General features: G+C 44.6%; 1 protein-coding gene across 3 annotated transcripts in view; it reads left to right on the top strand.

Moving 5' to 3' along the window:
- Nucleotides 1-25,183, top strand: part of agk (acylglycerol kinase) — a 54,752-nt gene that overhangs the window by 5,638 nt on the left and 23,931 nt on the right. For 2 of the 3 annotated variants that reach the window (XR_005458321.1, XM_038780437.1), the window contains exons 2-7: nucleotides 2,136-2,175; nucleotides 10,859-10,938; nucleotides 19,637-19,729; nucleotides 22,188-22,220; nucleotides 22,821-22,915; nucleotides 24,162-24,231. Coding sequence is in view for 2 of the 3 variants with exons in the window: in XM_038780437.1 (XP_038636365.1) it covers nucleotides 2,136-2,175; nucleotides 10,859-10,938; nucleotides 19,637-19,729; nucleotides 22,188-22,220; nucleotides 22,821-22,915; nucleotides 24,162-24,231 (411 nt within the window). In the remaining variant the exon portion in view is untranslated. Of the gene's footprint in view, nucleotides 1-2,135; nucleotides 2,176-10,858; nucleotides 10,939-12,151; nucleotides 12,228-19,636; nucleotides 19,730-22,187; nucleotides 22,221-22,820; nucleotides 22,916-24,161; nucleotides 24,232-25,183 lie in introns of all 3 variants that reach the window. The other variant, XM_038780438.1, reaches the window with a different exon arrangement.

Here is a 25,183-nt window from a genome sequence, read left to right as displayed (position 1 = left end):
CCAATAGATTTATTTGTAATCACTAGCTTTTGGAGCGTCACTCCTTCATCAGTCCAAAGATGTGCACGTTAGGTGGATTGGCCCAAAAGGCGTGGCGGGGTGACTGGGTTACGGGGATAGGGTGGAGTCGTGGGCTTAAGTTGGGTGCCCTTTCCAAGGGGCAGACTCGATGGGCCAAATGCACTGTAAATTCTATGACTACATTGAGATTTTCAAAATGTCCCACTATAATCTCCTTAATAATAGATTCCAGCATTTTCCCTCTGACAGATGTTAAACTGACTGGCTTGTACTTTCCTGATGCCTGGCTACCTCCCATCCTGAATAGAAAAGCTATATTAGTCTGATGGGACCTTTCCAGAATCTATGGAATATTGAAAATGTAACAGCAGCTCCTTTTATGATCCTAGGATGAAGTCCATCAGGGCTTGGGAACATGTCAGATTTTACTTCTAATAATTTTCTCTCTACTCTTTCCCTGGTGATTGTAATTGTTTCAAGTTCCTCTCTCCCTTTCACCTCTTGATGCATTCATATTTTTTGGATGTTCTTTGTATCCTGTACAACGAAGACAGATGCAAATTTACTTACAATTTTCCTTATTTATTCATTATTATTTCCCCAGACCGACTGTATTTTATATTCTGTCCAATCTTCTAACCTGTCACTAATCTTTGTGGAATTGTCACTTTTTCTTTTAGTAATGTGACACTTAAATTTACAATGAGCAATTAATATTACTGGATCAGTATTGAAATATTATTTTATTCCTTTGTCACCTGTATTTACCTCAAACTTGTGGCAAATTTTCAGAAAACCTTTGAGATGCCCCATAATAGACAAATGAATAAGGTTAAAGAATGTGGAGTCAGCGGAAATGGCAGAATGGGCTGCCAGTTGAATTCAAAGACAGAATAAGGAGTCTTACTTCACCAGGATAAAGTTCAACAGGTTTCTAATCACTTTTCACTTTCGAATCACTAGCTTTCAAATCACTTTTCACTTTCGAATCACCTTTCACTTTCGAATCACTAGCTTTTGAATCACTTTTCACTTTCGAATCCTAGCTTTCGAATCACTTTTCACTTTCGAATCACCTTTCACTTTCGAATCACTAGCTTTCGAATCACTTTTCACTTTCGAATCCTAGCTTTCGAATCACGTTTCACTTTCGAATCACTAGCTTTCGAATCACGTTTCACTTTCGAATCACTAGCTTTCGAATCACTTTTCACTTTCGAATCATCACTTTTCACTTTCGAATCACTAGCTTTCGGAGTGCAGCTTCTTCATCAGGTGAGCACTCTGAAAGCTAGTGACTCGAAAGAAACCTTTTGGACTTTAACCTGATGTTGTAAGACTTCTTACTGTGCTCACCCCAGTCCAATGCCAATATCTCCACATCACTGGCGATGATACACCAGCATCAAGGTAAGATACAGGCAACAATCTAGAGGTGTATGAATAATGCCTAGGCATAGGCAACAGAAATTTCAAGAGAGACAGTGGGAATAAAGGGGATTTATTCATAGTGGCAGAAGGTAGGAATGATGTTCCACAAGGATTCTTGCTGGGACGGTTGCTGTTCACAATTTTCATTAATGATTTGGACTTTGGAATCAAAAATAGAATTTCTAAATTAGCAGATTACACCAAATTGCAGGGAGGGGGCACACAGGGGAACCAGCATGGAATGTCTCTACGCATATAGAACGTAGAACATTACAGCGCAGTACGGGCCCTTTGGCCCTCAATGTTGCGCCGACCTGTGAAACCTACGTAATTGTATTAGTTACTACAGGATATTGAGGTTATTATGTTGTAGGCCTATTAATAATTTGCCTTTTTGTGAGTCATATTACGTTCTCAAGAAGACATTTTGATAGAAATGAATGGGAGAATTCATTGAGAAAACTGATTCATTTTAGATTTAGATTAGATTTAGATTTATTGTCATATGTACCAAGTTACAGTGAAAATTATTGTTTTGAGTACAGTCCAGGCAGATATAAAATCCAAACGACATTAAAAACTGAGAAAGAATAAAATATTAAGTCGGGCTGAAATAGCCTTTTCAATGAGCATGTCTGCCATTCCATACGGTCACTTGACATATCTTTTTATGTATCATTCAGGGACAACCTCTTGCGCAGGGCAGCATGTCAGGAAGCAGAGGTAAGGCAAACTCAAATTATTTTCTTACTGGTTAGTTAGCTGCTGTAATTAACTCCAATCCTCTTTGCAGGCATTGAGTGAGACATTAGGGCAAAAGTTCAGTTTGCATCTCTGGATATAAATCTGGTATTGCGATTGGCCAGTTGCTACAGAGGCTGCCCACATTTGTCACTCCCAATGTTTGCCAATAGATACTGTATGACTTCTATTACAGGCGGCTGATTTGCAACGGCACTTTTGCTCCTGGGTGAGAAGTAGAAAATCAACCCCATTAACTCTAGTACGTAGGAGGAATAGCAAGAACTGGGTTGACCGAATTTGATATTGCTCTTGTGTATTATTCTGTAAGATATAACTTTATATTGTTCGGCTCAGTGATACCTTGATGCTGCAGTATTATATACTTTCGAGTAACTTGCATACAGGAAATTCAATTTCTGGAGGTGACTGCATAGATTAGTTAATTTTAATCCATGTTCTCCATGTAAAATATTTTTAAATCAGCGATTCGAGAGACAAAAATATACAGATGTGGGACACCTGAAACAAAAATTTAAAATGAGCAAGCTTTTGAGTAATTTTTCTAATATCTTGGGCTGGATTCTCTGATTTTGAGGCTATGTCCCCACGCCGGCATGAGAATGGTGGCTTTTTACCTCCAGAAAAATGGTGTAAAGCGGCCAGTAATCCTCCGTTTGGCTGGGGGCTAGAATCACGGCAGCGTAGAGCATCCGGCTCTAGCTACCGATACGGCCTGGAGAATTGCTGGGTCCATGGCCGCGCATGCGCACAGCAGTGGCCAAGCCATGCAACATGGCACCGGCTGCTCGCAGACCCAGCCTGGGAAATAGTGCCTCCCCTTTAGCCGGCTCGCGTGGCCCGGACAGTGTCCCCGTCTCTGTCAAAGTCCCCTCTGCCCGCAGATTACCCCTCCTCTGACTGTGGCGGCGCTGTATTGAGTCCGTAGCCGCCATGCTGAGTTCCCGACCAGCTGTCCATACCAGCAAAATAGTTTAAAAATAATCGCAACCGATGCCTTCGGGAACTTGGCCGGTCGGAGGCGGAGTATCGGGGGGTGGCCTCGGGCAATGTCCTGAGGCCGTCGATACACTGCTTTGGAGGGGGGGGGGAAGCATCGCGAAAGCAGCACCATCCCCCGTTTGGGCGTGAACGGGGATTCTCAGGCTGATCGGCAAACGTGATTTTGGGGCCAGCGACTGGAGAATCCCGCCCTTGTTCTTTGTTTCGACGTCCATTCTTTCTTTACACCTGTATGTAACTTGGTGCAATGCATTTCCACATTAAGAAGTCTTGCAACACCAGGTTAAAGTCCAACAGGTTTGTTTCAAACACGAGCTTTCGGAGCACTGCTCCTGAAGGAGCAGTCCAATGCCGGCATCTCCACATCATTTCCACATTAAGGCACCATATAAAATGCAAGTTATAGATTTAATTATGTTTATGATCTACCCCCCCCCCCCCCCCCCCCCCCCCCAATCTACAATTAGAACGGGTCCCAAATCTCTACTGGTATAATACATAAATATTGCAGCACGGTAGCATGGTGGTTAGCATAAATGCTTCACAGCTCCAGGGTCCCAGGTTCGATTCCCGGCTGGGTCACTGTCTGTGTGGAGTCTGCACGTCCTCCCCGTGTGTGCGTGGGTTTCCTCCGGGTGCTCCGGTTTCCTCCCACAGTCCAAAGATGTGCAGGTTAGGTGGATTGGCCATGCTAAATTGCCCGTAGTGTCCTAAAGAGGAAGGTTAAGGGGGGGTTGTTGGGTTATGGGTATAGGGTGGATACGTGGGTTTGAGTAGGGTGATCATTGCTCGGCGCAACATCGAGGGCCGAAGGGCCTGTTCTGTGCTGTATTGTTCTATGTTCTATTTGTCAGGGCATCCCCAATACAGTAAAACCAGAAGCACATTTGTCCTGCTCTGTTTTGGACGAAGAACATTTACAATACTTCAACTTCTTGGCTTACCAGGATAAAACTCATCAAATGTGTTTTATAGTTCTTGGTTTAAATGTGTTCTGTTTTTATATAAAGTTTGATGTAAGAAACTAACTTTTTAAACAATCACTTGTGGCTGGAAGCACTGAGATAAGGAGGAACTGATTTTGTTTCTAAGTTTTGTTGCTAGAAGGTTGGCTAACCATTAAAACTGTTATCCGTTTGAGACAATAGGAATTTGTAGCTAACATCTACCTGTAGTATGTTGGAATGGTTGCATTCATCAAGCACAGCTGCAGATTGGCTGTCCACTCCAAGGTTGGTGGTAACTTGTTCTTATTGGCCAAACCAAAAGAGGAAATCTTTTTATTTTAAGCACAGAAGTGAGTAGATGTATAAAAGACGTATTTAGCCCACCAATTGGGGTAGTGTAGCATGCTTTGTTAACGTTATGGAATATATAGAGAAGAGTGCAAAATAGATTCATGAGACTGGTCTCAGGGACGAAGAACTTCAGTTACATAGATTAGGTAAGTTAGGACTGTTTTGCTTGGAGAATGTTGAAAGGGGAATTGATAAAGGTATTCAAGGTTATTATGAAGGTTCGAGACAAAGATGGGGAGAAATTGTTCCCATTGGTGGAAGGATGGTGAAAACGAAGGCACAGATTTAGGGTAATTGGCAAAAAAAGCAATGGTGATGCATCAAATAAAATTTAAGCAGAGAGTGGTTAGGATCTGGAATCACTGCCTGAGTGGTGGAGGCATTTCAATCAAGGCTTTCAAGATTGTTGGATTGTTACCAAAAAGGAGGAATTTGCAGGGCTATGAAAGAAGATGGGGGAATAGCAAAGTAAAGTTTTGCTGAGGAGAGTCAGCATAGACACCATGCCCTCTTGTGTTGTGACAATTCTGTCGCGTTAACGTTTGCTGTAATAATTACTCTGCTCATTCACAGTAAGAAGTCTTACAACACCAGGTTAAAGTCCAACATGTTTGTTTCAAACATTAGCTTTCAGATCACTGCTCCTTCCCCAGGTGAGCAGTGCTCTGAAAGCTAGTGTTTGAAACAAACATGTTGGACTTTAACCTGGTGTTGTAAGACTTCTTACTGTGCTCACCCCAGTCCAATGCCGGCATCTCCATATCATGGCTGCTCATTCATGTATGTGAATAATAATTTGGCTGGTTGATTTCAAATTGACTATATTTCATTAGTATTTACCTGCTTGCCATTTAGAAGATGGAGAGAATGCATGTGGAATTGAGATAATCATATCCTACTCATGTAAAATAGGACTTTCATTTGTTACGACCCTGTAAATGTAAATATCACCACAGTCCCAGAGTACCATAGGCTGCTCTCCCCTTTGAGAGCTGGCTGGTGGTGGGTAAGGTTGAGAAGGCGGGGCCTTCCTGAATGACCTCGGCCAGTATGGGAATTGAACCCGTGCTATTGGCGTTGCTCTGCATCACAAACTAGCCAACCAGCCGACCCTACAATATTCTACTATCATATGACTGACACAAAGGTAATCCCTTGATTTTATGGGACAGTTAGCCGGCATATGCAAGAGACTGGTGATGTCAAGCTCAAAGGCTAGATTGAGCAAATCTGAAGTTTTTGACTGTTCTTGCCTGATAACATATTTTCCTGTCTGTGTGTCTCCTTTCTCTACATGCCCTCTCAACAAATGTGGGCTTTATAGCATGATCTGTCTGTCCAGTTGACTCTTTCATGACATCAAAATCCCCTCTCATACCGCAGCATGGTAGCATGGTGGTTAGCATTAATGCTTCACAGCTCCAGGGTCGATTCCCGGCTGGGTCACTGTCTGTGTGGAGTCTGCACGTCCTCCCCGTGTGTGCGTGGGTTTCCTCCGGGTGCTCCGGTTTCCTCCCACAGTCCAAAGATGTGCGGGTTAGGTGGATTGGCCATGCTAAATTGACCGTAGTGTCCTGTAAGGTTAGGGGGGGGGGGGGGGGGGGGGGGGGGGGGGGTGGGGGGTGGGGTTAGGGTCGGTATAGGGTGGACATGTGGGTTTGGAGTAGTGTGATCATGCTCGGCACAACATTGAGGGCCGAAGGGCCTGTTCTGTGCTGTACTGTTCTATGTTCCTATCTGTGCAGCTGGAAGAGCATTTGGCTAACCATTAAATTAAATTAAATTAAATTAAATTAAATGAAATGAAAATCACTTATTGTCACGAGTTGGCTTCAATGAAGTTACTGTGAAAAGTCCCTAGTCGCCACATTCCGGCGCCTGTTCGGAGAGGCTGTTACAGGAATCGAAACCGTGCTGCTGGCCTGCTTGGTCTGCTTTCAAAGCCAGCGATTTTAGGCCTTGTGCTAAACAGCCCCTATAAATCAGTGCTCCAAGAAGGGCTGTGGTATCAGTGTACCTTTGCCTACTCTTGGCTGGTTGTACTAAGAACAACATACTTCTATCTAAATGAAAAATATGAGCAATCAGTTTTGCTGTTATTTTTGTCGGCTATTACCCACACTTATCCCTATATGACTGTGTCAGCACTACAAACATGGTATTTTCAGTAATATTTCAGTAGCTTTCTGTATATTTCCATAAACTTTAAGCTGGTAAAGTTGGTGAGGCTGTCTCCAATGAGTATTGAACAGCCAGCATTGCATTAGTCTGACATTGCTGTATAGACTTGTTTTTCTATTGCACTGTGTCTTGGGATTACCAGCAAGTTGGATGGCCTGTGGAGTTTTTCTTCTCGAATCCTGAGCCTCGGCTGTCTGGAGTGACAGTTGAGTCTAAATATTTAAAGTGTTCTGCTGGCTACAATTTGGGGTCTTTATGATGTCTCAACTAAAAATATGCGTTTAATTTAAATGCTGATTTGTTTCTTTTTAAATGCCAATTTTAACACTTCCAGGCATTCTAGTTGTGCATGACCTCAGTGCACCACTGTTGTTATCCTATATGTAAACACATGCAGGATGTTGCATTTTTATAAAGTACAACGTGATTCTAGGTTCTATGTTTCTTCAGCTATTGTAAATCCCGTCTAACATTCATTTCTCTTGTGTGACATGTATAGAACACCCGGCTACCATTATTATGGCAGCTGTTGATCATAATGGAAACTTAAACTGAAAGTTAAATAAAAGTAAGCTGCTTATTTGTAATGTTTAAAGTTGGAAAGCAGTATCAAGGCTGTAACTTGCTTTATGGGTTGACATGACTGTTAACCGTATTTTGAGTTGTTTTTTTTACTGCCTTGTAAAGTTTTGTTGACTTTACTAATGTAACCCTAATACCTTATTGCATCAGTCAATTGATGGATACTTTTCCTGAATATACTGTTAATAAATCAATTGAACTGTACGAGTTTAATTTCAACTTGCTGGTTAGAATTCCAACTTGCATTGCTGGATGCATTTTGCGGTTTGCTTTTGTGAAGAAGTGTTTTATTTTTGGAAATATTTTTTATTAAAGTAACATTTTTACACTATATGTAAAAGTAGATGCAACGGTTATGATTTACATGTTCCTCTTTGGCACCTGTCTCTCCCACCCCCCCCATTTCCCCTCTTTTGCTGTTTCATGTCTTAACCTTGGCCTTTATTTCACCATGGGTGGTTGTTCGGTGTTTGTCTGTGGGCAGTGCCCTCCTTCTCCCTTCCCTCTCCCTGTCGCTTGGCATCCCCTCCCTTCTTTTTCGCTCTTCCCTCCTGTTCCCTGCTTGTCGTTTGGGGTTCTTTTTTGTGTGGCTTGTGTTGGGTCCTCTGGTTCCCATGTTGGTCTCTATCTCTGGCTGACCCCTTAGTATTTCCTCCAGGGTCGTTCCCCCCCCCCCCCTTCTCGTTTCTGTTCTCCCGTGCGTTCTCCCCCCCCCCCCCCCCCCCCCCCCCCCCCCCCCCCGGCTGTATCTGTTGTTGGCTTCTGTGTGTTGGAACAGGTTGGTGAATGGCCCCCCACGCTTTGCGGAAGCCATCTTCAGACCCTCAGATGGTGTACTTGATCTTTTCCAGATGGAGAAATTCCGACTGGTCTCCCAGCCAGTCTACAGTTGTGGGTTGCCAGCTGAGCAGGTCTGCCCGGTGTGCGATTAGGGAAGCAAAGGCAAGGGGGTCAGCTCTCTTCCCCATATGAAGTTCTGGCTGGTCCGATACCCTGAAGACTGCCACTCTCGGGCATGACCCCCACCATCACCCCCACAATCTTGGGGCATCCACCTCTTAAAAGATGGAATCTAGCATGGCTGGCAGAAACTTGTGGTTGCTGCAGTTGGGGACCATAATGGACACCTCTGGTAGACCAAAGTTCGGCCTCACCTGGTTCCAGGTTCTGTTTGCAACTACCACGACTGCTTGAGTGTTTTGCTGAGGGGATGGGAGTGATTCATGGCGAGGGTCCGGCGGGTTGTCCTGTACAGGAGGACACCATCTTCATCCATTCCGTGTTTTGGTTCCTTCACCCATCCCCTCACTTCCTCAGCCGCGCCTGCCCAGTGGTGTTACTGCAAGTTCGGCCAGGCCTCCCATGTTTCTTCTCCTTTTCAGTGTTGTTTAGGGATTTCTTGGTTCTTTCCCCCCTGTGTAAGCATTGGAGGCAGGGTGTCCCTCGCTAGCGAGCGCTTCAGCTAGCGGGTTTGTCAACATTTCCCACAGGTGGCAGAACCAGCGTGAATTTTTTTGTAGAAGTCCGATGGGCGGGGGGGGGGGGGGGGGGGGGGGGGGGGGGGTGCTGCTATTCCCCCTCCCTCCTTCTGAGGGGGATCAACCATACTTTTGCTGAATGCGCAGCTGCACTCCGGGGTTTCCCTTTGTTAGGGGGCCATCCAAAATGGGCACGGTCACCATTGTCACCATGAGGCCAGGACCACCCAACATAGCCGGCAACTGTATGTATGTCACGTGGGTGAGCCTCTGCACTCCAGGGTTTCCTGGTGTTTAGGGACCCTCCAAAGTGGCTGTGTTGTTCCATCATCCTGAACTGACCTGCTGAAGCCAGTGTGGAGCCCTTCCCTTCTTTATCATTTGTGTTTCCCCCCTGCCGGGCACTCCCTCTGCTGGGGGATGTGCCGCAGCCGCCTCCCTCAGCTTCCTTGCGCTAGCTTTCCTGCTAGGTGGTGGCCCCACTCCCATGTTGTTTTAAACCCCTCCTATGCTTGTTCCGTTGCTGTCCTCTGTCTCCTCCTCACGCTTTTCTGCGCTCTGCTACCCTTGCCCCTTCCTACCTATGAGCTCGTCCTCCTACTCCTCGCAAGGTAGTGCAGTCCCGCACAAAATGTCCATGTCCATCATTTTTTTTTTCTCACTGTGTCTTCCTCACCGCTGCCCTTGTTTGCCTTTTGTCCTATGCCACACACAAACTCGTCTGCCCCTGCCGGGGTGATGAATAATGTTCTTATTCTGGCATATCACCTAGAGCCTGGCTGGGAATAACATCCCGAATGTTACACTGTCTTGTACAGGGCCGAATTCGCGAGGTTATGTGCCAGGTCCACCCCAAGTTCTCATACACCCTTATTCTGTGTCCTTCCAACTGCTTGCCTGGTCTGCCAAGCCCAGTGCAGGATCCTCTCCTGGTCCTGGTATCTGTGCATCTTGGCTGTTATCTCCCTCGGCTGCTCCCTGGCCATGGGCTTTGGTCAGAGTGACCTGTGGGACCTGTCGATCTCCGGCAGCTTGGGGAAGCTGTCTAATGAAGTTGCCCAGCATCTGGGCCACGTAGTCAGTTGGGTCTCTGTCCTCGATCCCCTCTGGCAGGCCCACTATTGGTATATTCTGTCGCCTGGATGGGTTCTCTTGGTCCTCGACCTTTCCTGTCAGGATCCCTTGGGATGCCAACAACCTTTTTTATGTCTGCCTCCAGGGCGACGCTCTGGTTGGTCGATGGCCTTTTCCAGCTCTTGAATCAGTCTTCCCTGTGCGTCCAGCTTCTTTGCCATCCCGTCAAGTCCCGTCTGCATGGCGGCTATCGCCTCCCCCACCCTGACTGCCACCTTGATCAGTTCCTTAGTTAGGAATGTCTTTCAACTGTCGCCAGGGGGGGGGGGGGAAGCCCACCGTCCTGGTCGCTAGTCTCCCCCTCTCGTGGGTGGCTGGTGACCCCTCACCGCGTGAGTCCGCCGACTCGCTCGCTTGCTGCTCTTGCCCTTTTCCACCATTTCTGGCTTCCCTGCGGCTTCTCGGGCTACTGCTTTCTGGAATACTTTTCTTCTTCCATGTCTTTATAGTTGAGGAGATGAATGAGTCCAAATCTTCGGGCTAATTTCAGCCAAAAGTGTCTATTTTCCCGTGTTCTGGAGGAGAGCCACCTGATGTTCGATTACTCAGCACATCCCCGTCACTAGAAGTCTCCCAAGTGTATTTGTAATGAAACATTTTTTAACTTCAGCACTGGGCACTCCCATGTCGAGTATGAATCTCTATTCCAGCCACGGAATATGGAACCCCCAGCACTCCAGTATATCATTTTTGTTTCCCAATTCAAATCGTTTATAGACTTGTGTGTGACTGATACTTTAGAAGATGTATGCAAGGGCATCTGATCACTAGAAACTGAGTCTAAACTCCCCCAAACGACTTTGGTTGCAGCTGTACAACCTATTGATCAGGGCTACCCATGTCTCAATGGTCACAGAACATCACGCAAACCTGGTTATCTCATATCCTGCTGATACGATGATAGATTTTTGCTTTTCCTTCTGCAGTGTGTGTACTTTTTCTGATCAACTACTTTGTGTCTTTGTTCAGGAATATGGAAACCAGCTTCAACCGATCAGTGCAAAGGTGAAAAAAGCCACCGTTTTTCTCAATCCAGCTGCTTGCAAAGGGTGAGATTTTTCGGAGACTAATCCTGATGGCTGTTTTTTATTGAAGGATCGCATTGTTTTTTTTTAAAACATCTCAGTAAGAGATATTGCACGTTATAGATTCTTTTTATCTGCATTTATCAGCAATGTGGCAACAAAGAACAATCATAAAATCCCTACAGTGCAGAAGGGGGCCATTTGGCCCATCGAGTCTACACCAACCGAAAGAGCACCCTAACCTTGCCCACTTCCTCCCTTTCCCCATAACCCCACCTAACATTTGGACACTAAGGATCAATTTATCATGGCCAATCCACATAACCTGCGCATCTTTGGACTGTGGGAGGAAACCGGAGGAAACCCACGCAGACACTGGGAGAATGTACAAACTCCACACAGTCACCCAAGGCTGGAATTGAACCTGGATCCCTGGCTCTGTGAGGCAGCATGCTAACCACTGTGCTGCCCTAACAATGTTTTATCGCTATGTCAATATTATTCCAGTCTGGCCTATTATGAATATGGAGTGCTTTAAATCTTCCCCTTTATGCCAAGTAATTTTCTCTAGCTCTAACAACATATACTTGAATAGCTTTTCATGTTTTTAGCTAGAAAATTAAACTGTGACCGTCTCTACAGTCAGATGCAACATTAACAAAATATAATCCCTCTGGCGCCTAAACATATTTACAGCACAATGAGTCAGAGATAGAAACTTGGAGGAACACTTGAATAATTGTTGAAATGTATTAAAGGGATGATTATTTAAATATGTTGCATTGGCATCAAGATGGATGTACTACGCCAGACAACAAAAAACAGATTTGAATTTACATGTTGCCATTCTCAACCTAACTTCACAGTTAGTACTTTTGAGGGGTAATCGCTGTTGGAATGCAGGAAACAAGGCAAGCTAATTTAAAGTGGATCTTGTGTATTGGGACTTGCTGAAGTTGCAAAGGTACTATACAAGTGCTCTTTCTTTCTTCAATAACTATGTGAAGTGGAAACCATGCTAAATATGTGGTAATGAATGCACTGCCAATGACAGATTGGAGAGAGATACCAGCAAACTCTGTGAACAGGAAATCAGTATCTGGTTCTAGCTAATTTTTTTCATTATTTTCCAATCTTGATAAAATTTGGTAACATGCAGCTCAGCTATTGCCACATCATCTGAAAGTAAGCTCAAGAAACTTCCCTAAACTCAACGATTTCTGTTTAATTCCTTCAGAAAAGCAAGAAATCTCTTTGAAAAGAATGCAGCACCAATTTTACATCTTGCTGGACTTGATGTAACAGTGGTTAAGGTGAGGATTCAACAAAAAATTGTATTTAGTAAAGGTTGTGACAGAAACCCAGAATGAAGTGACACCCAGTTGTGATTTGCAGCATGAGATGCAAAGTAAATTTTATAGCATTTGTAAATATAGCTGATTCACATTCTTAAACATATCAATCTAGGGTTTTCTAACACCATGCAATCAAATAAATGAAAATAATGACATTTAGTTCAAGTCTTTTGATTAATCTGAAAAATAGGTATTTGTTAGACCTTGATATGTGATCAACATTTTGCTGCTTAGAGAGAAGGCATTTTACTGTGGAATCTTGATTTGCAATGGTTAGATTAGGGTTGCGATGTAAAAGAAATATTGCTGTGACTATCTTTTTAAAATTAATTTACGGGATGTGGGCATCGCTGGTTAGACCAGCATTTATTGCCCGTCTCTAGTTCCCCTTCAGATGGTGGTAATGAGTTGCCTTCTTGAACCGCTGCAGTCTTTGAGATGCAGCTCCACCAACTGTGCTGTTAGGGAGGGATTTCCAGGATTTTGTCCCAGCGAAGGAACAGCGATATATTTCTAAGTCGGGATGGTGAGTGACTTGGAGGGGAACTTCTCGGTGGTGGGGTTCCCAGGTATCTGCTGCTCTTGTCCTTCTAGATGGTAGTGGTTGTGGGTTTGGAAGGTGCTTTCTGAGGAACCTTGGTGAGTTACTGCAGTGCATCATGTAGATGGTACACACGGCTGCCACTGTGTGTCGGTGGTGGAGGGTTTGAATGTTTGTGGAATGGGGAGCAATCAAGCAGACTGCTTTGTCCTGGATGGTGACGACCTTTTTTTAAATTAATTTAGAGTACCCGATTATTTTCTTTTCTCAATTTTAGCGTGCCAATCCACCTAACGTGCGCATCTTTGGGTTGTGGGGATGAAACCCATGCAGACATGGGGAGAATGTGCAAACTCCACACGGACAGTGACCCAGGGCCGGGATTCGAACCCGGGACCTCAGCGCCGCAGTCCCAGTGCTAACCACTGTGCCACATGCCGCCCTGGTGTCGAGCTTCTTGAGTGTTGTTGGAGCTGCACTCATCCAGGCAAATGGAGCGTATTCCATTACATCCCTGATTTGTGGTGGACAGGTTTTGGAGGTTCAGGAGGTGAGCTATTCGCCGTAGGAGTCGCGAAATGTGCTGAACATTGTGCAGGTATCCACAAACATCCCCACTTCTGACCTTATGGTAGAAGGGAGGTCATTGATGAAGCAGCTGACAATGGTTGGGCCGAGGACACTACCCTGAGGAACTCCTGCAGTGATGTCCTGGAGCTGAGATGATTGCCATTCCTTTGTGCCAGTTATGAATCCAACCAGCGGAGAGTTTTCCTCATTCCCATTGACTCCAGTTTAGCTAGCGCTTCTTGATACAATACTCGGTCAAATGCTGCCTTGTTATCAAGGGCAGTTACTCTCCCCTCACCTCTGGCATTTTGTCCTGAACCAAGGCTGTAATGAGGTCAGTAGCTGAGTGACCCTAGCAGAACCCAAACTGACCGTCTGTTAATAGGTTATTGCTGAGTAAGTGCCGTTTGATAGCACTGCTGATTATTCCTTCCATCACTTTGCTGATATTGGTGAGGAGACTGTTAGAGTAATTGGCTTGGTTGGATTTGTCCTGTTTCTCGTGTACAGGACACCTGGGCAATTTTCACATTGCCGGGTAGATGCCAGTATTCTAGATGTACTGGAACAGCTTGGCTAGGGGTGCGGCAAGTTCTGGAGCACAGGTCTTCAGCACTATTGTCAGGGCCCATAGCCTTTGCAGTATCCAGTGTCTTCAGCCGTCTCTTGATATGATGGGGAGTGAATAGTATTGGCTGCAGACTGACGTCTGTGATACTGGGGACCTCTGGAGGAGACAGAGATGGATCATCCACTCGACACTTCTGGCTGAAAATTGTTGTGAATACCTCAGCCTTGTCTTTTGCATATATTTGCTGGGGATATTTATGGAGTCTCCTCCTCCAGGGAATTGTTTAATTGTCCACCACCATTCATGCCTGGATGTGGCAAGACTGCAAAGCTTAGATCTGATACGTCTGTTGTGGAATCGCTAGATCTGTTCAAAGTTTATCCTATTTAGCTCAGTGGTAGTGCCAGACAACACAATGGAGGGTATGTGAAGACTGGGCTTTGTCTCCACAAGGACTGTGCGGTGGTCAATTCTACCAATACTGTCATGGACATTATTATGGGTGAATTACTGCAACAGTATGGAAGAAGTGGTTTCTGATTGACCCAGAGTAAATCTGATTGCACCTGTACACTCCCTTGTGCAATGCCATTGTCTTTAAGAGCCAGAGAGGGTTCCACTATATGAATATTCACAACCAAAATACTGTGGATGTTAGAAATCTGAAATTCAAACAGAAAATGCTGAAACTCTCAGTTGATCTGGCAGCATCGATGGAGAGAAAAACAAAAGTTGGCATTTCTGGTAGCACAGTGGTTAGCACTGCTGCATCACAGCTCCAGGGACCTGGGTTTAACTCCAGCCTCAGGTGACTGTCTGTGTGGAATTTACACTTTCTCCCCATGTCTGCGTGGGTTTCCTCTGGCTGCTCCGGTTTCCTCCCACTGTCCAAAGAAGTGCAGATTAGGTGGATTGGCCATGTTAAATTGCCCTTTGTGTCCAAAAAAGGTTAGGTAGAATTATTGGGATTCGGGGATAGCATGGAGGTGTAGGCTCATTATGTGGGATGCTCTTTCCAAGGGCTGGTGCAGACACGATGCGCCAAATGGCCTCTTTCTGCACTGTAAATTCTACATACTCATAGGCCGGCAACAGTAATGCACATCGCTGGATCCGTACAGACAAGACTGGAGAGATTGCCCTGTCCTCTTTGAACAACCCCAGCAAGGGTTTATGTATCGTCAATACCGTGAAAGTCCGAGAGGCAAATGCGATGGGCCATTCTGTGCCATTATCCATTCGATGAGCCAAAATCTCTGCGCTGTATGGCGAAGCGTCACAGGTGACTATCAGCGGTTTGGCAGGGTCGATGTGTATAAGCAGGCATGAAGACGAGAACTGTTTCTTTATCTCTGTAAAAAGGCCGAAAAATGACGCAGCTGCTGATATAGGTCTATGCTGATATTTGCCATGGACCCCAGCCCCCGGATGGTACTCGACCCCTTCTGGAACACCTTGGGGAATTCGCCAGTATAGCATCTGGCACATTTGACAAACCCGCTGCCTGTTGAGATGGAGATCTTTTCGCCAATCTTGGCCCAGTAAGCTAGGGCCACCTCCTCGTACCACGATTAATGGCAAACAGGCGGATTGCTGTCTGTACTCGATGGGAACCACTGATGTTCTGGCAATTGTTGACTGCTCTCCTATATAGTTGGCTTCAATGTATCTTGCAAAGATGAGGCTTGGATCCTCGACCGGATCTGATTGAAAGTGAAGCGGCTGACGATGGAGACAGCACCTCCTGTAGCCATCTCCATCAAGGTCGGGTGGCAGAGCGTGACTCGTATTGGTTCTACTTTTGGTGTAGCGATGCCATTGGCAGTTGTTAGCTGTCTCGTCCACAAAAAATGTCTGAGCCCAGGGACGGTGGCCGTATCTGGCGGGGTGATGGGAGGGTGAGCCATCTCTCTGGTGCCTCTTACCACGGTCCTGGCAGCCTTCTCTTCCAGGTCAGGAGAAACGCCCGTCTAGCATCTTGGCCCCTCCACCCTTGCTCCAGCTCTCGGTGGTTTCGCCCCCGGGGTCGGGGATTGGAATCATCTGACCACAAAGGCGTTTCTCTGCAGGCGGTTGAACACCCTAGACTGAGGCCTTCCATGCCCTGTAACTCCTGCATGCCTTGTGGGATAAAGCTATTTCAATTGCTCTCTTCAGGTCCAGCCATGGCTCAGCTAATAGTTTCCTGAGTTGCCGCATTGAGAATGACGTAAAGCAGCCTGTGCCAAATTCACAGAACTCTGCAAGCCCACAGGTGTGCCAGAAACTTCAGACATGGATTGCACCTTGGCCTGGTCGGCGGTATGGAAACGGAAAGTCCAAACAATAATGAATGGCCTGGGGTTGAAATGTTCACCCACCAGTGTGACCAAGTCCGCAAATGACCGTGGGTCGGGTACATCAGGTTGTTGATCATGCTGTACGTGGCAGTCCTGTAAGCCGGGAGGTGGATGACCACCTGGAGCTCACTCCAATGATGGCATTGGTGTGAAAAGAATATTACATTCTTGAAATGAAAATGAAAATCGCGTATTGGCACGAGTAGGCTTCAATGAAGTTATTGTGAAAAGCCCCTAGTCGCCACATTCCGGCGCCTGTCCAGGGAGGTTGGTACGGGAATCGAACCGTGCTGCTGACCTGCTTGGTCTGCTTTAAAAGCCAGCGATTTAGCCCGGTGAGCTAAATCAGCATTCTTTCCACACTGTGACCAGTCATCCATACCTGCATCGAAAGCCTCCAACTTTCCTATGTGTGGCATGTCTGCTGTTGGTAAGGCGGCCTCCTGAGGTCTATGAAAAGTCGGCCGAGTTCGGAGAAGATTGCGCCGGTGGTAGCTCCACTTTATCCTCATCGCCAGTGTTCGATCCAGACACACTTACCACAAGGAAACGATAATGAAAGCAACAAAAGTTTTAATTCTACAATAAGCTACGATATCCAATTCATTCGTTCACTCAAACTAGTGGCCCGATGGCTGGATTTCCTCAGGGATCCCTCGTATTCCATTCATAAATTTCCATGGAGAAGGGATACTGAATCACCTCCCGATTTGCACTTCCGGGGTGGTGGTGGTGGCGGGGGGAGGGGGGGGGGGGGGAGGGCTGTAAATTGGTCGCAATTCTCTGAAGGGAGGGAACATAATCACCCAAAGGGAGAATCTTGTCCATAGTCTTAGTTATATTGCAGAAAACTTCAAAAACACATATCTAGTTACGAACACTCATCAATATTCAATGCAACTCTTTACCTGAATCCAGAGTAGATTAGTTGTTGGGGCAGTTGGACCAAAACCTGTCTGCTTTACGATTTCCAACTCCTTGACAACTGGAGAAACATTGAACGGGTTCTCAGTACTTTTTGTACAATGTCTTTGATGTTCTGAAAGGAATCTGGAACATCAGATTACATCATTCTTCAGCAGCAATGGGCGTTGCCTCTTTGATTAACTCTTCTTCTTGGGTGTGCCCTTATTATTCTCTTATTTATTTGTTAAAATATTGTGAGCCAGTATATGGTTGTCATGTCCTAAAATATGTCGTTAATATATTTGCTATTTTTTTCCAATTGTTTTTATTTCTAAAGAAGTGATTTTAAACTTTTTATCGAATGATATTTACAGTCTGGTTTTTCTAATTTGCTACGGTAAGACTTAAGAATAACTCCTGAGTAAATAAGGACAGACAATGCCATCATAAAAGCTTTAAGATTCCTTTGAAAATGACTTTCAAGCTTTTTTTATCTTTGCTTAGTGTGAAGAGAATTTGAAAGGCCCCGCTGTTGTTTTGTGCGTGGAACAGACGAGGTCTGTTCAACACCTGTTGAAATCAAAGCGTCAGCAAGTGCTGGCCATGTATATAATTCAAGTTAAAATGACTATACTTGAATAAGTTTCCATTTTCTCAATTCTAAAGTATAATCCAAATACGTATGAATTTTACCCATTCATATATTTCCTTGTCACCTTCAATCCCTTAGTGCACTCTCTCTGGATTATTATCTTCAATCCCTGAGTGTGAATTTATCTGAATTCATTTTTGGGAGGCATAGAAGTTTTATGAAGTACGGGTTGGTATGTTCAATACAGTGGGACCTGGCCAGGTTCCTCTGAGGAAATTGGCCAAAGAGAAAAGGAAAATGTGTTATGATAATGGCCTTGTGAGCTGTCACCATATATATAGCTTTTAGTTGAAGGAGTGACATATTTGAAAATGAAAAAATGAAATGAAAATCGCTTATTGTCACAAGTAGGCTTCAAATGAAGTTACCGTGAAAAGCCCCTAGTCGCTACATTCCGGCGCCTGTTCGGGGAGGCTGGTACGGGAATTGAACCGTGCTGCTGGCCTGCCTGGGTCTGCTTTAAAAGCCAGCGATTTAGCCCAGTGTGCTAAACCATGAATGTGAGAACACGATAAGAAGACTTTCATAAACCTTTGCTGATGGTTATCATAGAATTTCTACCGTGCAGAAGGAGGCCCATTGAGTCTGCACCAATCTCTGAAAGAGTACTCTACCTAGGCCCACTTCCCCTCCCTATCCCAGTAATCCCACATAACCTCCACATCTTTGGACACTAAGGGACAAATTTTGTTTAGCATGGCCAGTCTACCTAACCTGCACATCTTTGGACTGTAGGAGGAAACCCGAGCACCCAGAGGAAACCCACGCAGTCACCAGGAGAAAGTGCAAACTTCACAACAGTCACCCAAGGCCGGAATTGAACCTGGGTCCCTGGCACGGAGAGGTAGCAAAGCTAACCACTGTGCCACCATGCCACCCTGACATTATCTGATAAAATGAATGCTATTGGTTCAATAACATGGTATTTTTACCCTTTAGACTATCTCCTTTATTTCTACACCGTTACAGACAAAACATGACCGAAGTAGCAACAGAATATGATGGAGTGATCTAGTGTGCAAAACCAGCAAACATTGGGCAGAAATGGCAATAAACCAGGTGTTGTTACAAAGTACATCTGCTTCCTTAATCGATCCACCCTTGTTTCCTCCCTCTCTGTTTCCAGGAAATCCATGTTTTCAGGAAATCCATATGGTTAGAGTCATCCCGTGAAATAATTTGGGTTCAACATTGTAAATTTAACCCTCGAAATAAATTCACTAACCTATGCTAAAACCTAACCTCACCCCAAAATCTAAAGCCAGTTTCACTTAAACGCTATCCCAGGGTTTTATTTGAGACGGTAAGGCAGTCAGCAAAATGGGAGAGTTTGACACCAAAAACACTGAGTGAAGACTGGCAGCAACCTGACAAGAGCTTAAAAATATAAATTAGCCTTTCTCTGATCTGGTAGCACATTTGAATATGTCTGAACATTTCCTGATTAATGAAAAAGGCTAACTTGGAAGTAAGGTTAGATTTCAAGAGCTAGTGTTGTACGTATTGTAAACCTCTGAAAGTGACACATTTTCTTCCATGGTTTACAAATTCCACCTGTAGCACCTGGTTATAAGGTGCATCCTTTCACATTCTGTTTTGTGTTTTTTCTTGTTATCCTCATCAGTCTCGCTGAGGTCTTTCAGCTCTTTTTGAGCTTTCATTACCTTCTTTTACATATTTTTCTCCCTCCAGTCATATATTGTTTAATCTCCTTCACAAGCTACCAAGTGCCTGAGTTTCTGTTTGGTGGTTGTTTTATGTCTGATCTTGTCCATGTTCCTGTTGCAGACTGATTATGAGGGCCAAGCAAAAAAGCTGTTGGAACTGATGGAAGACACTGATCTGATTGTTGTTGCTGGAGGAGATGGCACCTTACAAGAGGTATAGCCTAACTTTAATGTTTATGCTTTGCACCCATATGGCCCATAAAACTCACTGGGATGGCATACTTGTGGCAGAAAGGGAAGTTGCAAGATTGACTGGAAATAATTTCATTGCAAATCTTAATCAGTGGCAATATATGATGTGGAGATCTTGGATTCATGTGTCATTACATTTAACCCCCACCATCTGGCCTGGGCTTGTTCAATCCTACCTACTGTCCTGGCTTGAGACAATTCACACTTCTTTAACCTGTGATTATCCCTCTCTCCAGTTGCACTGCCTGATCTGTAAAGACTTAATTACCTGCAAAGACTCTCATTCAAAGTATCAGCTTGCATCATTGGCTTTGTCTATATATGCTGTGTTTGTGTAACCTACCTCTTCACTCACCTGATGAAGGAGTTACGCTCCGAAAGCTCGTGATTCCAAATAAACCTGTTGGGCTTTAACCTGGTGTTGTAAGACTTCTTACAGTGGTAATAGTACTTGGGCAAATCAGTGTGTTGTGCATGGGAGTGGTAGGATGCAAATTTGATTCTATACAGGATGAAAAGCTAAGCTTTTGTAGAGGTGAGCCAAGTGAAGTTCTGGACAAATCACCCTGAGTTGCCTCCTAGCAGATTGGCAGTAGTAGTGGCTACCCTCCAAACTGAGGATTGATGCATATGGGAAAGGGAGCATCTGCTAGTGGCTGGGCATGTAAAGCACTGGCAGATATTTGCAGTAAATGTTTTGTTGTAAGCTCAGCAATTGATCTGCCCACATCATCTTTGATTTTGCTGCAAAAGCCTCATGTAGATTTTTCCAAAACTTAGTATTTCCAGGATGAAATGTGTCTTTTGTTGTTTCGCCATGGTGGCCTCATCTCATTACAGCCTTCGTTCAAGCATAGACAAAAAGAGCTGAACGCCAGTGGTGAGATGAGAGTGTCTGCCCTTAACAAGGCAGCATTTGACCGAGTATGGCATCCAGGAGCCCTCGCAAAATTGGAGTCACTGGGAATACCTCTTCCTCCTCTTCCTTCTCCTCTTTCTTCTTTTCTTCCTCTGGATAACTTAGGCCCAACCATTTTAGTGCTTTGTCAATGACCTTCCCTCTATCATGATAGAGAAGTTGGGACGATTGCTGATAATTGCATAACATTCAGCACCATTTGCAACTCTTCAGATACTCAAGTTGTTTATGTCCAAATGCAACAAGACCTCAACAATGACACGAGGCAAATGACATGGTGCCAGACAATGACCATCTCCAACAAGAGACAATCCACTACCTCCCCTTCACATTTAGTGGCATTACTTTAGCTGAAACCCCACAACAAACATTCTGGAGGTTACCATTCAGATTTTCCCCATAAATTCTTCCCCTATTTATGCCTATAAAATGTAATTTGCTGTTACATTTGTACCGTGTCCAGTATATTCCAAGTAATTCCGAATTATATTTTTAGGCGATTATTTTTTTTTCTCTCAATAGCAATTGGACAACACTGTTACAGTGCATTTTAATTGATCCTGAATATCCAACTCCTAGTAGGTAACTATTGATTGTGATCATATGGACTTTAATTTGAAACCTGCAACTTTGAAAGCATTCACAGGAACGGCTCTCAACGCTAAATAAAATAGCTTTATATTTTTAAAGGAAACAAATAACTGATTCTCGAGTAATTGCTGCTGTTCCCTTACCCGTGTTGTATCAGGTATCATGACTAAGAGGGTGTTGGCAACCATGGACTTCCATTGTATTAACCAAGATTATGCTTGACAAAGTACTTTGGTTTGTTGTTGCCTTCTGCAGTATTGCTGACCAGGAAATTCTCCAACCTATCACCAGGATTTACAGGCTAATAAACCTATTTGGCCATGTTATAATCATACCTTACATGACCTTAAAGCCCTGAAATGGGACTTGATCCCAGAGATACGGACGCTACCCGCTGTGCCACAAGACCCTCCTATCTGATGTAGTAACCCACATTTTAGATTCCATGGTGTGTGGCTCTCTTTGTGCGGAAGCATGGTTCTTGACTCCAAATTATATTGATTAAAACTTACAAATGCCATTCAACGTCCTTTCAGTAAAAGATTATGAAATGAATGATTTAGATGTTCAAATGAGACTTTGACAGCAAGAAAATGAATGTGGTGCAGTGTGTTATGATGAGCTGATTGTTCATTCGTTACCATTTAACATGTATGTGCCTGTACATACAAGTTAACAGGGCATGTAAGTTCAACAGGGCATATTCAATTGTAATAGAATTGGTATTTTGTACAAAAAAATTCAAATTCAAGAACAAACCCAATTGACAAACTTTTTAAAAATTTGTTACATAATGTAATCGTAGGCCTGGAAACTAGAAATGCACCAGGGCTCATGATTTGTTTCCCTGGCCCTGTTTAGAAGTTGCTGGGAGGTGCTTTCACTTTTTCTTTTCCTTTTTTGATATTAGGTAATAACTGGGCTTCTACGGCGAGAGGATGAGGTAAGTCTTTCACGTCACAGTTCCTAGTCCAAACTGACCATAGCTGGAGTAAATGCACAGACCATAATCATATTTCCTGTTTGAGAGTTCTGCCACTTTGACAGTTTACTGATGTGACTGTGAAATTTGGTTTTAATTGGCAAGCTTTTATTTAGAAAAATATTTTTCCCCCCTTTCTCCAGAAGAGTGTGAAGTTCATTGACACATCTTTCAGTGGTGACATCTCTTCTACATGCTTCTGCTAGCCTTGAACCAAGGTCTAGTGTAAACCCGTGGAAGACAGTGCAATACTATTTTTTAAAAAATACAGCAGAACATGACTGTTTTTGAAAAGCATGTACTCGCATCTTTTAAAGCAGAGGCATATTCGGGTTTTAAATGTTTAAACCATGAGCCTGCTTAGATGTTTGTCATTTTCAGTACAGTCCTGGATTTGAGAAGGGAAAAGCAGTGTTCTTCACCAACAGCGACTGTCTGCTGACCACTGATGACAAAACATTGTGATTATGAAAACACTCATTGTCTCTGGTGTTCTGGTGAAAGGAAATGGGGGGAAAAGAACAACCTTTTTTATATTTCAAGTGTTTCTACTCTTTTTAGGCTGTCTTTAGCAAGATCCCCATAGGATTTATTCCATTGGGAAAGATGAACTCCTTGAGCAAGGTTTTGTATCCTTCCAACAAAGAACAGGCCAGGTAAATGATAATTAAAGTTCTGAGTTACTTTGATCAGGAGGTACAGATGGTTTGGCTGATGAGCTAACGTGCTCTTGGATTTGTGTCCCAACTATATGAAAAGTGATTGTGCAGATCACCAGCTTTACTCTTGGTCTCCTGAACATAACATTCCATTTTATGGTGACCAGTTGTTGAAATTGTTACCAAACTTAATGTGGAGGCGATTGCTAATACTCTGTTATTGTGTAAAAGGACTGACCAGGTCACTCATTGCTGCCGTCGTTTGCTTCTGATACTCTCCAGTTTCCCAAAGTCATTGCTGGATTTAGCACGAAGGCAGGCAGGCTGGGGGGTGGACTTGTCGATAGTCCCTCAACTGTGTTGCAGATAATTCAGGAGTTAATTTCTTCCTCCCTTCCCATGAAGACACAGGCTCATGTTGTGGGCTAATAGGTACCACCCAGTCTCCAGTAGCTCATTAAGCATTCACTTTTCACATGTCAACTAGACTAAGTTACTAAGATAGAATTTACAGGACAGAAGGAGGCCATTTGGCCCATCGAGTCTGCACTGGCTCTTGGAAAGAGCACCCTACCTAAGTCATACCTCCACCCTTTTTCCTACACCTCCACCCTATCCCCGTAACTTCAACTAACCTTTTTTGGACACTAAGGGCAATTTAGCATAGCCAATTAACCTAACCTGCACATCTTTGGACTGTGGGAGGAAACCAGAGCACCCAGTGGATACCCACACAAAAATGGGGAGAATGTGCAGACTCCGCACAGACAGTGACCCAAGCCGGGAATCGAACCAGGGACCCTGAAGCGGTGAAGCAACTGTGCTAACCACTATGCTACCATGCTGCCCTGGTGTAGGATGATTTTTTTTTTTATTACCTGATGCCCATTCTGTTAACGGGAGTGACTAGGTGGCAATCTGGAGGAGACACTGGTTAATTTGTTTTCTTTTGCCATCTCCTTTTCCTTTCCCTGCTTAAGCATGAAGACCAGTTATAAACCCTTCTCATCATTCAGGCTGACATCAGCTAGCTTACCATGGTTAGGAATTTGTACCTGATTCACTCCTAAAGTGTGTTTCGCACAGGTGATGTGTTAACCAAATAAACCATCACAGGACTTCAGAGTGATTTGCCGCCTGAGCATTTGTTTGAAATGCATGATAAAATTTGCATTTTAACTGCTGCGGTTAAGCCCAATCTCCAGTGCATCCTGGTCATATTTTTCACTGCTGTGTGTTGCAGACACATCTTAAATGCCACACTTGCTATCGTGAAAGGAGAGACTGTTCCCTTGGATATACTAGAAATAAAGGTAAGTCTGAGCGCCATGGTAACAGCGGCGCTACCACTGGCACCAAGGAGGTATATGGAGAGCCTGGTTGTACAGTCCACGATTAGGGTGTGAAACTAGTTGAGACACTTCAGGGTTGTTGGTGTTAACATCACTGTGTGAGAATGCCAGGGCAGACGGATGGCATGTATAGGAGATGGGGCTGGTGAGGGCGTGGAATCTATACATGGAGGAGAGGCTTGAAAGTCTTGAAGAGCTGCGGGAGAGGGTAGAGCTGCCGAAGGGAAGCAAATTCAGGTATATGCAAGTGAGGGACTTTGAGTGGAAGGAATGGAGAGGGTTTCCCAAGCTGCTGAAGTATACTTTATTGGAGCGGTTGCTGCTCCCAGATATGGAAGGGGAGGGTAGGATTGCGGACATGTACGGGTGGCTGGAGGAGCAGGGGGAGCACAGTTGGTGCGGATTAAGGAGAAGGGGGAGGACGAGTTGAGGGGAGAGAGATGGGATGAGGTGTGTATAGTGAGGTGATGCACAGGGTGAATTCAACCTCCTTGTGCGTGAGGATGAGTTTGATTCACTTGAAGGTGGTACACAGGTTGCATATGACTTGGGTGAAGATGAGTGGGTTCTTCGAGACGAGTGTGGGCAAAGACCAGCAAACCACGCACATATATATTTTGGGGCTGAGAAGTTGGAGAGATACAGGGAGGGTTGTTTGGGACGTTATCAAAGATTGTGGGGTAGAGGCCGGGCTGGACCTTTATCGGGGTGAATTTTGGGGTATCAGAAATGCCGGAGTTGATAGAAAGGAGGAAGGCTGATGTTGTGGCCTTCGTGCCTCCAGCTGCCTGGCAAAGGGTTTTGCTGGAATGGTAGTCGATAACACCGGCCTGGCTGGGGACCTGTACGACTTTCTTTGGCTGGAGGAGATTAAGTTTGAATTGAGGGGTTCAGCGGAGGGCTTTGATACACG

This window comes from Scyliorhinus canicula, chromosome 20, assembly GCF_902713615.1.
Source record: "Scyliorhinus canicula chromosome 20, sScyCan1.1, whole genome shotgun sequence".
NCBI classification, from domain to species: Eukaryota; Metazoa; Chordata; class Chondrichthyes; order Carcharhiniformes; family Scyliorhinidae; genus Scyliorhinus; species Scyliorhinus canicula.
The sequence above is the reverse complement of the archived record's forward strand: the minus strand, read 5'-3'. Positions and strand labels throughout refer to the sequence as shown.